Raw genomic sequence first — 12,303 nt, 5'->3', positions numbered from 1 at the left:
GTGACAGCAATGACATCAGAACTGCTTCTACCTTTGTTAGGGCCAACAACAGAGGTGAATACTTCAAACACTCCACAACGTGTAGCATGTAGGAATCATACAGGAATGGTGTCATTTCTATGATCATATTTTGATTGGGTTTGATTGTAAGTAGGGATGATGTTGCAGTTTGATCGTGTGCAGAGGATGAAGTCGCCATTGTTGAACGAAGAAAAAGATGAACAGTGTTAACTTTTTAAGAGAGAGATGATTCGTGATTGGTAAGTGACGAATAACACGATCACCCCTATTTATACCGTTGCCTGGAAAATCGTGATGATGAGGTAACTAAAACGTCGCCTGAAAAAGCGCGATTTGATAGTATGGTTTATCCCAGGAAAACGTCATCACACGTGGGTTTGAAACGAATCAAATTCACGCGCCTAAATCTTATCTCCGTACTGTTTGAAATTCCCTTTACCCTTGTTTGGTCACAACTGAAAACTAAAACCATATACCAAACAGCAATAAGAATGTTGGAAAAATTAATTTTCGTGCATAAGGGTGTGAAAGATAAAGAAATAAAGCAAATGTGTATTGGATGTGAGTGATGTCTTTTTAGAAGACAGAAAGCAGAGGATTCCGGGAAAGAATCACTTCCTTCAAAGTCAAGAGAGACTTGAAGTGCTTGTGTGGTTTCCCGAGAAATACGATCAACTGTTTGTTAATAAACAATGAAAGGCTTCTTTTTGATCATAGGCTTTGGGTGGCTGTCCTCTAACCGAACATCAAGTTTCGACATAAAACTGATTGTTGGTAGATGTACCTGTGAGACCGATGTGATCTATTGAACAGGTAGGTAGGATTTATTTTGTTAATGACTTGTAAGAAGCAGAAATCTAAAAAAAAATAAACTGGACCTCTTTGGGAAGAAATGTCTTGGCTTTAGACGATTTCATAAAAGATCATGCAAAATAAAAAGAGATTTCCATAGGTAACCAGTTACTGCTTGAGTATATCACTCACCGTCAATTCATTTTAGGTGTCGGATTTTGGGTTTCACTTAGAACATGGTAATCGTATCCAAGATCATAAACACAGATGTTGTGTAACCATAAACCTCAGTGGTAAAGACCGAAAGTATCAAGGGTTACGTTAGTGAACCGAAGGTAGATGGAGAATATAAAGAGGTGGTTAAGAAACCGAATGTACCTTCTGCTAAATAAGCGTGACAGAGCAGAGAGACTCTTAACTCAAATAAGAAGAGTAAGGTAGCTCTAGACCGAGTGATGTAAAATAGCCTGATTTGGAAGAAACGATGGGTATCAATCGAATCATTAAGGCTTACTCAAGATCTTAGAGGCTTATGACAACATACAGCAGCATGCTTCGAGGGACCCTTAACTAGGTTGTGTGAAAGTTGAAACATACCTGCTTTAAATCGATCGTCGGTTATACTTGTATTTACCTTTTAATAATAGACACTAAACAAAACAAACAAGCAATTTGAAAGAAAGAAAATAATTTTTAAGTAAGTTTCTGAAAAAGAAATAAAAACAGACATATAAAATATATTTGGATTTTTCGGATTTTCTGAAAAAAAATAAAAATAAAATAAAATAAACAGAAAGACTTTAAAATACAACCGAAACCTTATCTTATTGATGAGAGCAGCGAAATAAATTGATCATTCAATTTTCCTTTGTTCCGGAGAATTATGGAGCAGAGATAGACAGAGCGGTCTGTGCATTTCGGTTCCTTAAAAATCTAGAGCAGAGATAGACCGAGCGGTCTGTCTATTTCGGTTGTCTAAATTTTAAAGAGAGATCTGTGGATTCGGTACCGACTCTCCTTCCATCAAACCTAAACCTTGTAAGATTTTATTGAAAGTTGTTTCTGGTAAGGCTTTAGTAAAGATATCAGCCAGTTGATCAGCAGAACAAACAAAATGCACTTCTACGTTCCCGTCTTCTACATGATCCTTGATGAAATGATACCTAAGTGCAATATGCTTGGTTTTTGAATGTTGCACTGGATTATGACAAATCCTGATTGCACTTTCAGAATCACAGTAAAGAGGTATCTTTTTCATACTCAGCCCATAATCTCTTAACTGACTTTGAATCCAAACAACCTGAGAGGTACATGATGCGGTAGCAATATATTCAGCTTCTGCAATGGATAAGGAAACACAGGTTTGTTTCTTTGATTGCCAACTGACAAGTTTTCCATCAAGGAATTGACATCCTCCGGTAGTGCTTTTCCTGTCTAGTCCACATCCTCCAAGATCAGCATCTGAAAAGGCTTGTATGAAGAATCCAGATTTTGCAGGATACCAGAGACCGAGAGATGAAGTCTTCTTCAGATATCGAAAAATATTCTTCACGACGAGGATGTGAGGTTCTCTTGGATTAGCTTGAAACCTAGCACAATAGCAAACAGAGAACATGATATCTGGTCTACTAGCTGTTAGATACATAAGAGATCCTATCATTTGTCGATAAAGGGTTATGTCCACAGCCGGTTTCTCTAGTGATGGAGTTAGCTTGGTGCCGAATGCCATAGGAACCTTTACTTTTGAATCACCCTTCATTCCAAATTTAGTCAACAAATTCTTGGTATATGCTTCCTGGTTTATGAAGATGCCTTCTGGTCCCTGTCTAATATTTAAGCCAAGAAAAAAGTTAATTGGACCCATTGCGCTCATTTCAAATTTAGTCTCCATCAACTTTTTAAATTCAGCAGTTAAGCATGGATTCGTGGAGCCGAAGATGATATCATCGACATAAATCTGAACAATCATTAAGTGTTCGCCTTCCTTCTTTCGAAACAAGGTTGGGTCAACCGAACCTTGTTTAAATTTTGACATTTTTAGAAATCGAGTAAGCGTTTCATACTAGGCTCTTGGTGCTTGCTTCAGCCCATAGACAGCTTTATCCAGTACATAGCAATGATCAGGGTATTTTTCATTCACAAAACCAGGTGGCTGCTCAACATATACAGTTTCTTCTAATTCTCCATTTAGGAAAGCACATTTGACATCCATTTGGAAAACTTCGAAGTTCTTGTGAGCGGCATATGCTAGAAATATTCGAACAGATTCTAACCTTGCCACAGGAGCAAAGGTTTCTTCATAATCAATCCCTTCTTCTTGACAATAGCCTTTAACAACCAACTGAGCCTTGTTACGAATGACATTTCCTTCTTTGTCCAACTTATTCCTAAACACCCATTTCAAGCCGACAACTGAGGCATCTTTCGGTGTAGGAATCAATCTCCAAACTCTGTTCCGTTCGAATTCATTGAGCTCATCCTGCATTGCTTGAACCCAATCAGAATGATCAAGTGCAGCATTTATGGTTTTTGGCTCTATTTTGGAGATAAACGAGTTAAACATACAAAATTCCACTTTAGAGAATAGTGCTGTTTGTTTCGCCTTCACTTGAGATCTGGTAAGAACACTTTCGGACGATTCACCAATAATTTGCTCTTTGGGATGGTCTTTTGTCCATTTTGTTAGTGGAGGATAGCTTGGATCATATTCTGGATTTAGTTCTGCTTCAACTTCAATTTCAATATCTGACTGATTTCCTTCATTTTCGTCAGTTGAACTATCACTTGTTTTCTCCCCCTCGACTGGCGAAGTGAAGCCTGTGCCTTCAGCAGAATCGACAGTGGGTATCTCCCCCTCGATTGGACTATCACCTGTTGATTTCGGTTCAGGTGTTTGAGTGGGAGTTGAACTTGTATAAATTGGATCATAATTGTGATTCTCCCCCTTAAAGGAACTTCAGATGTTTTACAAGTTGTAGAGTTCTCCCCCTGGAATGTCGAATCGGTGTTTGAAGGACTAGATGATGTTTTAGGAGTATGTGTTTCAGTTTCCATTGATTTAGCAGCTTCATCTATTACTTTCTTCAAATTATCTACCTTGTTATTTGCTGTTGTTGCCTCCGAATGTATTGCCTTTTCTGGTTCATCAAATAACCGAATGTATTCATCAAACAGATTGGATATTGGAACCGAGACATGCCCAGATTCTGGAAATATGTTTCCTGAAGTATCTTCTGTTCTTTGAATCTTCTTCATGTAAATTCATCAAAGGTGACATAATCAGTTTCTTCAATTCGTTTGGAACGCTTGTTCAACACCCGATATGCTTTTGATGACAGAGAGTAACCCAGAAAGATCCCTTCATCGGCTTTAACATCAAACTTATTTCGGTTTTCTTTAGAATTAAAGATAACGCATCTGGAACCGAAAATGTGGAAAAACTTGACGTTCGGTTTCCAATTATTCAAGATCTCATATGGAGTTATCAAGAATCTTTTTTTGAGCAAGGACCGATTCTGAGTATAACAGGCAGCAGCAATGGCGTCAGCCCAAAAGTATAGAGGCAGAGAGGCATAACTGAGCATGGTTCTAGCTGCTTCACACAGCGATCGGTTTCTTCTTTCAACAATCCCGTTTTGTTGTGGTGTATAAGGGGCCGAAAAATTGTGTGTGATCCCCTTATTAGCCAGAAAGTCTTCAAACTCCTTGTTTTTGAATTCCAGCCCATTGTCACTTCTGATGTTTCTCACTGTCTTCTTTAATTGAACTTCTACTTGTTTGATGAACATCTTCAGCTTGGGAGTTGCATCTGATTTCTATTTAAGAAAGAAAACCCACGTGAAGCGTGAAAAATCATCGACAATAACCAGAATGTACTTACTTCCACCGATACTCTATAGCAGAAGGTCCACACAGATCGATATGCAACAGTTCAAGAGCTTCCACTATCTTTGTATTTATGCGTGTAGGGTGGCTCTTTCTGCTCTGTTTACCCATTTCACATGCTGCACATAAATGCTCCTTGTCGAACTTGAGAAGAGGAAGACCTCGAACGCGATCACCAATTACCAATTTGTTGATATCTTTGAAGTTCAGGTGAGATAAACGTCGATGCCAGAGCCAACTTTCATCAGAGTTTGCCTTTGATAGCAAACAGATAGCTGGTGTCCCTCGAATAGGATTAAGATTCAGAGGATACATTTCTCCTTTTCGTGCAGATTTCAGCAGAACTTTCTTGGTTTGTTTTTCTATTATCTCTGAGCCTGCATCATCAAATGATACTTTTAAACCTGTTCCTACAACTAATTGCGAGACACTGATGAGGTTGTGTTGTAATCCCTCTACATAAGCCACCTTTCTGATAGAGAAGTCTCCATTAGTTATCATCCCATATCCTTTGATTGTGCCGTAAGAGTTGTTTCCAAACTTTACTGATCCACCATCCTTTAGAGACCGAAATTCCCTTAATTCCTCCTTTCTTCCTGTCATGTGACGCGAGCAGCCACTATCTATATACCATTCGTCGTCAAACTGCTCGTCACTTATTACCTGCAAATTCAAGCAGATTTAGGAACACAAAGTTTCTTGGGTCCTGGTAAGTTTTTCACAGAGAAGGGAATAACAATAGAAGCATCAACTAAATAAGTTCGTTTAACAGGAGTTGTTTGATCTTTTCTTTTGATCGTAAACACTTTGATTTTAGTTTTATCTTCTTTGAATTTTAATTTATTGTCATTAGATGGTTTCGTGTTTTTCATTTGATTCTTAGGTTGTGGGGGGGATCTCTTCTTTTTATTCTCAGATACCAGTTTTCCTTTTCCTTTGATGTCCTTAGAGGAATTTGTTTCATTTTGGGACCTGGAGGATCCATTTCTGGAATTGGAACCGAAACTGGTGTTAGAACCGAATCTAGATTGAGGACCGAACTTGGGTTGAGGACCGAACTTGGTTTGAGGACCAAACTTGGGTCCAGAACCGAGACTTGACTTTCGGTTTTGGGATTTGGAATAATAGGAATTAGGACTGAAATTTTCCTTTGACTTTTCCTTTCCTTTATCCATGTGTTCTTTCCTATGAGGATTATAGTTAGGATTTCGAGAATTCCAATGCCTTTTACGTTCATTCAGATTCGAGGCATATCTTTGATTTCTAAGTCTTTTCTGTTCAGCTAGCTCCTTCTGAGACTTGTGAACATTGAAGTTGGCCTTTGGTTTCTCTGTCTGAGTTGCAGTTGTCTTATCTTCCATTCTAGTTTTGGTGCTTTCCTTAGTTTGAGCTTCCCGTGCTTCCTGTTTCATGAGTGGACTTTTCGATTCTTTCCTCTCGATTGGAACATCAGGTTGCATCAATGGTTCTTCTGGAACATCTTTAGTTCCGCTTATGCTGGGAATATCAAAACTGGATGGTTTATTGATGGGTTCTGGTATGTATCGTCCTTTGACTCTCCATGTGTTTTTCTCAGACAGACCCACAGTTTCATCTGCATTGTCAATGGGAGCAGACCAGAAGTAGTCTTCGCAACCTTCAGCGTTATCCTCGTCAACTATTATCTTTAATTCTGCTGTCTGTCTTTGAGTGACTCCGGTCACAGCATAAACTTGGTTTGGCACGGTCTGTACCTTTTGATAGACCAAGGCCTTTTCTTTGAGTTTCGGTTTCTGATCCTTTGACAAACGCGCAAACTCAACTGAATTTTCTGAAATAAGAGGTTTTTCGCTCTTGGTTTCATTGTTCACAAACTTAGAACAGTCAACAACATCCTCTACTGAAATTTCACTCATTTCACTCTCGGTTTCAAATTCAGAAGAATTATTAACATTTATTTTATTATCCTTGACAATTTTGGCATTTGATTCATCGAATGTTTGTATAGTTTCGGTTTTGATTTTTAGCCTGTCATTTTCATCTAAGATATCTTTTAACATGCTTTTATGTTCCTTAGAGTCAATGAAAGCTTCTATCTTATCTAAACCTAGCCTATATGACATGGATGTTTCATCAGAGGATACTTCTGATTCACATTCTGCTATAACATCATCTTCTTTAAATTCAAGAAAAGGTAATATCATTTTATGTATTTTCTTTCCAATTTCGCAATTAAGATGTAATTGAGCAATATTAGTATAACGACGCTTAGCTATTAAACAGAAAACATTTCTTTGTTTCAACAATCTTAAATTGTCTCTTTGCAAATAACTACTTTCGTCCTTAGCCCTAACTAATTCTGCTTCCTTCTGCTCAATCCAGATCCTTCTCTCCTCACTTTTTGATGACACCCTGCCGAGTTGGTCAGTTAGATTAGAGTTTGCCAAGCGGGTTTGCATGAGGCTACTACTTAGGTTGGAAAATTTAAAGTTTAGTTCATTTAATTCTTCTAGATATTCAGTTTTGGAAATTTTAAGAGATTCAAGGATAGAATTTACCTTTTTGATCAATCAATCGCAGTCGTTGATCTTCTCACTCACCGATTTGGCTGCAAAGCACTTGTTCTCAGTCATGTTCGGTTCTGTGTCTGCACTTTCGGTTGATGGACCAGTTGTGACGACAAAGCATTTTCCACCAGAACCTGCATTATTTGCCAGAAACGCCTTTCCATGAGTGGGTCTTCTAACCTCTTCATCTTCAGAGTCTGTTGACCGGACTTCCACACCACCGAACTCATCTTCACCTGCATTTTCTTGTACAATTAGTGCATTCATTGAGCTGTTTGAAGCCTTTTTCTTCTTGACTTCTTCAAGCTTATGCATGTAATGTTGGATTAGTGTCTAAGACCATAACTATTTTGGTATGTACTTGACCCGATTATGAGCATGGTCCTTTTGGGTTGCCTTCACCATAGCAATATGTAGGATGATTTAAGGAGAGAAAGGTTTAAATATGATTTATTAATATATTATGAGAATAATATATTAAAGGAGAAATCATATTGTTTAATTAATATTAGTCAAGAATTAATTGTTAATTAATTTTGTGGCTAAAAGAGATTAATTAAACTTAGGGGACTGAAGTTGTAATTATAAGATAATTATAATTGGGCTATGGATCACCTAATAATATATAGGTTGGACGAATTCTATGGGAAGCCCATTAGAAATCGTCCAAGGGATATGTTTAAGGAGTCCATGGGCTGCTTAGGGCCTAAGCAGTCAAATTAGGGTTTCCTAGTTGTAAACCCTAATAGCATACATGTATATAAAGGGCCCCTATGCCCCAAAAACGTGGACAAGTCTTCCATTAGGGTTTCCAGCCGTTTTTGGTGCCTCCCCTTTCTTCTCCTCTTCATCCAAGTTGTATATGGTGTTTGTGACTCCATTAGAGGTGCAGCACTTGAGGCACTAAGCTTTCTAAGGCCAATTCAAGCAAGGAATTGATTATTATTGCTATATAACAATCAAAGGTAATTCTTTAAACCCTAATTCAGTTTATAATATGTTAGATCTAAGTTTATTAGTCTTGGATTCAAAGCATGTACAATAGAGAAACCTAGATCCAAGCATTAGGGTTTGTATGAGCACATAGGATTGTTCTTATGCATAAAATCCATCAGTGGTATCAGAGCCTTGATTGGTTTCAGTTGTATGTGATGCTATGTTGAATTATTTACTGAAAAAAACGATTTTTGGCCTCTGCCCGACCTGACTCGGCGAGTCAGTGGAGGAACTCGGCGAGTCTGTCTGACTCGGCGAGTCCAGTCCCTGACTCGGCGAGTCCAGGGGTCAGACAGAGGGAATTTCGGGTTTTTGCTGCTGTTTTGACTTGGATTTGATGCCTAATTCGTTTTTTGAAGTTAAAATCCGATTTTTATCTTAAATTAGTGATTATCCTTGCCAAAACAATAGATAATTTCAAATCTTTTAAATATTAGTTGTTTATGTGATAAATATGGATTATTTAAAGTTATTTGGTAATTATCTAATGACTAAAATAAGATTAGGTCAAATATAGATAATGAATAAATTAATTGTTTAACTTATATTATTTGTTATTTGATCCCTTGTGATGTGAAAAAGTTTCAATTGCACCCTTTAGGTTTTATAGTTTAAATTTGAACTTAAAAGTTTTGTTTATGAAATTTAAATAAGTTAAACCCTAATGTTTTGAAATGTTTCAAAACTTGTCCTCAAGTTTTGGAATTTTAAATTTGATTAAAAGTTTAATTTTGAAATGTTAAATTCTAAGACCCTAGTAATTTGAAAAGTTCAAATCACACCCTTATGGTTTTATTAATTAATTAAAGTGTATAATTAAAAGTGATTTAATAATCCCATAAAGTTTTTGGTTTACATTTAATTAAATTAAAAGTATAATTTTACTAAATTAAACCATCTAGTATTTTAAAAGTGTAAAATACACCCTATACGATATATAACATTAAAAGTCTAATATTATATATGTATGAGTAAACAGTCAGTCTTACCGTTAGTAGGCCTCATTCACGAAGCTGGTCTATAAGGGGTGTTTAAGGAAATTGCCTATAAAATGACGATTGAATGGGTATCCACTCTTACCCACCGCACTCTTGACTAGTGGAGGGTCGTTAGCCGAACGGGTAGGATAGGACAGAAACCTTCCATTATAAGTATAATGAAGTACAAAGTAACTAAATGCTTTTTCAAATTCCCAAATCATAGTTACTTTAGGAAAAATGTGAAATTGTATGCTAATCCATAGAATTACACTTCGTACCCTTGTCAAACGTTAGTGGAGCGTGTGTGGTTAACCGGCACACTAATTTGGGGATGACATTGGTTGCGAAGGGTGACTCGATGTTTGTCATAGATCAATGGAGCGTGTGTGGCTAACCGGCACATTGATTAGGTGATTGTAGCATTGGGTGCACCACGTGATTCGTATGGTTATTCACACCTTGTTTGTGATCCTCGGCATCCCAGTCACAAATAGTAGGGCATAATCGAGATTAAACATGCCATTGAAAAGTTCAATGAATCTCAAAAGATCTAGGAGTTTCAATTCATTTAAAACTTAAACTTCTTTTTCGTTTTTCATGGTGGAAATTGGTAAATCGTCATTTACTTACCTTCAAATATTCCGCAACTAGATTACGGCATCCCTTTTCTAGGTTGTAGAGTATTGTGTTGGATCCTAGCTTGATGTTTCATTTGGGTGTTACATCAAGAATTCTAATCAACTTAACTTGAATTTTCTCCCGTTTTGTAGATGCCTACATCTTACAATGGTCTTCCCAAATCCTTTGGAACAAGCTTTCCAAATGAAGATGACGTTCCGAGATACGATCAAGGAAATGAGAGTCATGCTTCACTTCCTCCACCTCCTCCAATTGTTCTCCCTGACCCACAAGTTCAAAGGCTTGAAAAGTTCAAGCCCACTCAAGCCCTTTTGGCGAGTAAACACGAAGATGGGAAACATGTGTGTGCACATGTCTTAGAGATGAAGTCACACATTGATAGGTTAAGCATGTTGGGTGTCGAGATTTCAAGCGAGTTGGCTGTTGACTGGGTTCTTCAGTCACTTCCTGAATCATATAGTGAGTTCGTTAGAGAGTACTATATGATGGACCACGACGTGACCCTAATTGATCTCACCTATTTGCTTATAGCTGCTGAATCAGCAATGATTTGGCGTACTGGTCAAGCAAATTTGTCTAGTGAATCAAACTCCCAAACTTCAATGGACACTGGCAACATTGGAAGTCCAGAAAGAACTAAGTCTGTGATTGTCCGATGTGCTGTGCCAAATGAGTCCATTTGCTTTTATTGCCAAGAGAAGGGGCATTGGAGACGAAGCTGCCCTAACTACCTGAAAGATCTAAGAGATGGGAGAGTCAAGACGTATGGCTCTACTTCAGGTAAAATCCGTTATCTAACTCTTTTTAAGTTCCTATTCTAGATTCTTAATACATGATGTGATAAGATTGCATTTTGATGTTTTGTAGGATCGAAGAAAAGAGAGGAAGCTTAAGGGAAGAAGTGAGCTGGATCTAATCGTGAAGAAATGGATTTCGATCGCATTACTTGAAGATTGGATTCTTGAGCTACTACTTGGAGTTAGAATAGATTGTTAAGAAATATGTAATAACATAGTTTTTCAATTGAATTGCATTGTAAGGACAAAATGTTCTCCGCTGTTTTATGAATAAAATAAATTTTGGTTTTTATCTTATTTGTTTATCCTTGCAATGAAATATATGAAAAATTGATGTTTGTGTACTTCTATTATTAGCAAAATGGATTTGATTCTTAATTGTATTATTTGTGGAAATATCAAAAGTTTACCAAATAGGGAGAGTTTCTCATCGCCCAAGTTTCGAGTGGACAGAAACTTGGAATCATGCAACGTGTATTGTATGATGAATGAAAAACTTCCACATTTGGGAAATTTAGACTAATTCTTTGACAAAGTGTCAATTGAAGGACTAGGAGATCGAGTACACTAGGTCGTACGTTGATCAAGTCTACCACAAGAGTGACAAAGATATTCGTCATGATTTACTAAAGTTTAGTAAATATGGTTATACTTATAAGATTGAGAGTTAACTGAAATAGTTTCAATCAATAGCAGAACGAATAAGAAGAATCAAGAAGGCAGAAAGATAAAAGTTTCTCCATTCTAAGAAGAAGGGAGAGTACCTTTTATTGTGTTTTATGATGAAGTCTTAATGATTAAGAACCATATCTCAATTGATCCTCTAAGTGAGTCTTAGTGAATTTGCATGTCTAAGAAGAGGAATCAAGTATTGTAGAGATGGTTAAATCAATAAGTCAATCATACTTCGTTCCAATATCAAGTCTTAGAGTCAAGATTGTGACATTGAGTGAAAAGTCTTAAGTAGGTTTATAACACTCATCAAATGTGGAATTTGGAAAAAGTTTTCTTATTCTTGCACATTTGAAATTGGTAAGTTGTGCTGTCTTGGATAAGACAAAGACCAACTAGGACCAATTGTGTGAAGTGTTTTGTCTTGATAAGAACTACACTAACTCTTGAGTATTTGGTTTGTCAAGAAATGTTTCTTGACAAGAGAATCTTATATGTCAAGGAGTCAGTGGGAGTCTTAATGGTCTTAAAAGGTTTCAAGAACAAATCAAGAATAAACCTTATAGATCATCACTAGCACACGACTTGAGGTTTACAACCTATCGTGCTGACATTATTTTGTTTCTATGCCATTCCAATTGAGTTAATTGTGTATGTGAGTTCTATGAGTTCTCATTTGAATGCATACTAAAGCCTTAGTCGATGGAAAGTACATTGATATGTAAGGACAAGTTACTAAACTACTTGGAAGACATGGTGGGCACTTGTGTTACCATAAGGCAAGAAATCAAGATTAAGAAAGTTCAGTCTATATTAGTTTGGATTTGTAGCAAACTTTGGTTTTGGCAAATTCACATGGATAGGAACTCATACATCATAAAATCTAAGTGTCATAAGATTCCCTCCTTCATGAAAATGACTGTGAGGAAATGCTTTCACTAAAAGAGATTTTAAGAAGATAGCGATTGTGAAAAT

At 37.0% G+C, this 12,303-nt stretch overlaps 1 protein-coding gene across 1 annotated transcript; it reads right to left on the bottom strand.

Moving 5' to 3' along the window:
- Positions 1-470: 470 nt before the first annotated feature.
- Positions 471-4,068, bottom strand: LOC145051007 (uncharacterized). Its single transcript, XM_078999169.1, has 4 exons — positions 3,783-4,068; positions 3,389-3,684; positions 3,087-3,292; positions 471-483 (listed from the first exon to the last, which is right to left on the bottom strand). The coding sequence occupies exons 1-4, from the start codon at positions 4,066-4,068 to the stop codon at positions 471-473; spliced, it is 801 nt and encodes a 266-aa protein (XP_078855295.1).
- Positions 4,069-12,303: the final 8,235 nt, after the last annotated feature.

This window comes from Lactuca serriola, chromosome 5 (genome assembly GCF_051521515.1).
Source record: "Lactuca serriola cultivar US96UC23 chromosome 5, Lser_US96UC23_V15, whole genome shotgun sequence".
NCBI classification, from domain to species: domain Eukaryota; kingdom Viridiplantae; phylum Streptophyta; class Magnoliopsida; order Asterales; family Asteraceae; genus Lactuca; species Lactuca serriola.
Note: the sequence above shows the minus strand (reverse complement) of the source record. Positions and strands in the feature narration are given on the sequence as shown.

Excerpts from the sequence above, each read along its gene's own strand:
- LOC145051007 (XM_078999169.1), bottom strand. The coding sequence starts at position 4,068 with ATGAAGAAGATTCAAAGAACAGAAGATACTTCAGGAAACATATTTCCA. Across the intron at positions 3,685-3,782 it reads GGGGGAGAACTCTACAACTT|GTGATAGTCCAATCGAGGGG; the intron begins GTAAAACATCTG and ends CGAAATCAACAG. Across the intron at positions 3,293-3,388 it reads AAACAGCACTATTCTCTAAA|GATGAGCTCAATGAATTCGA; the intron begins GTGGAATTTTGT and ends CAAGCAATGCAG.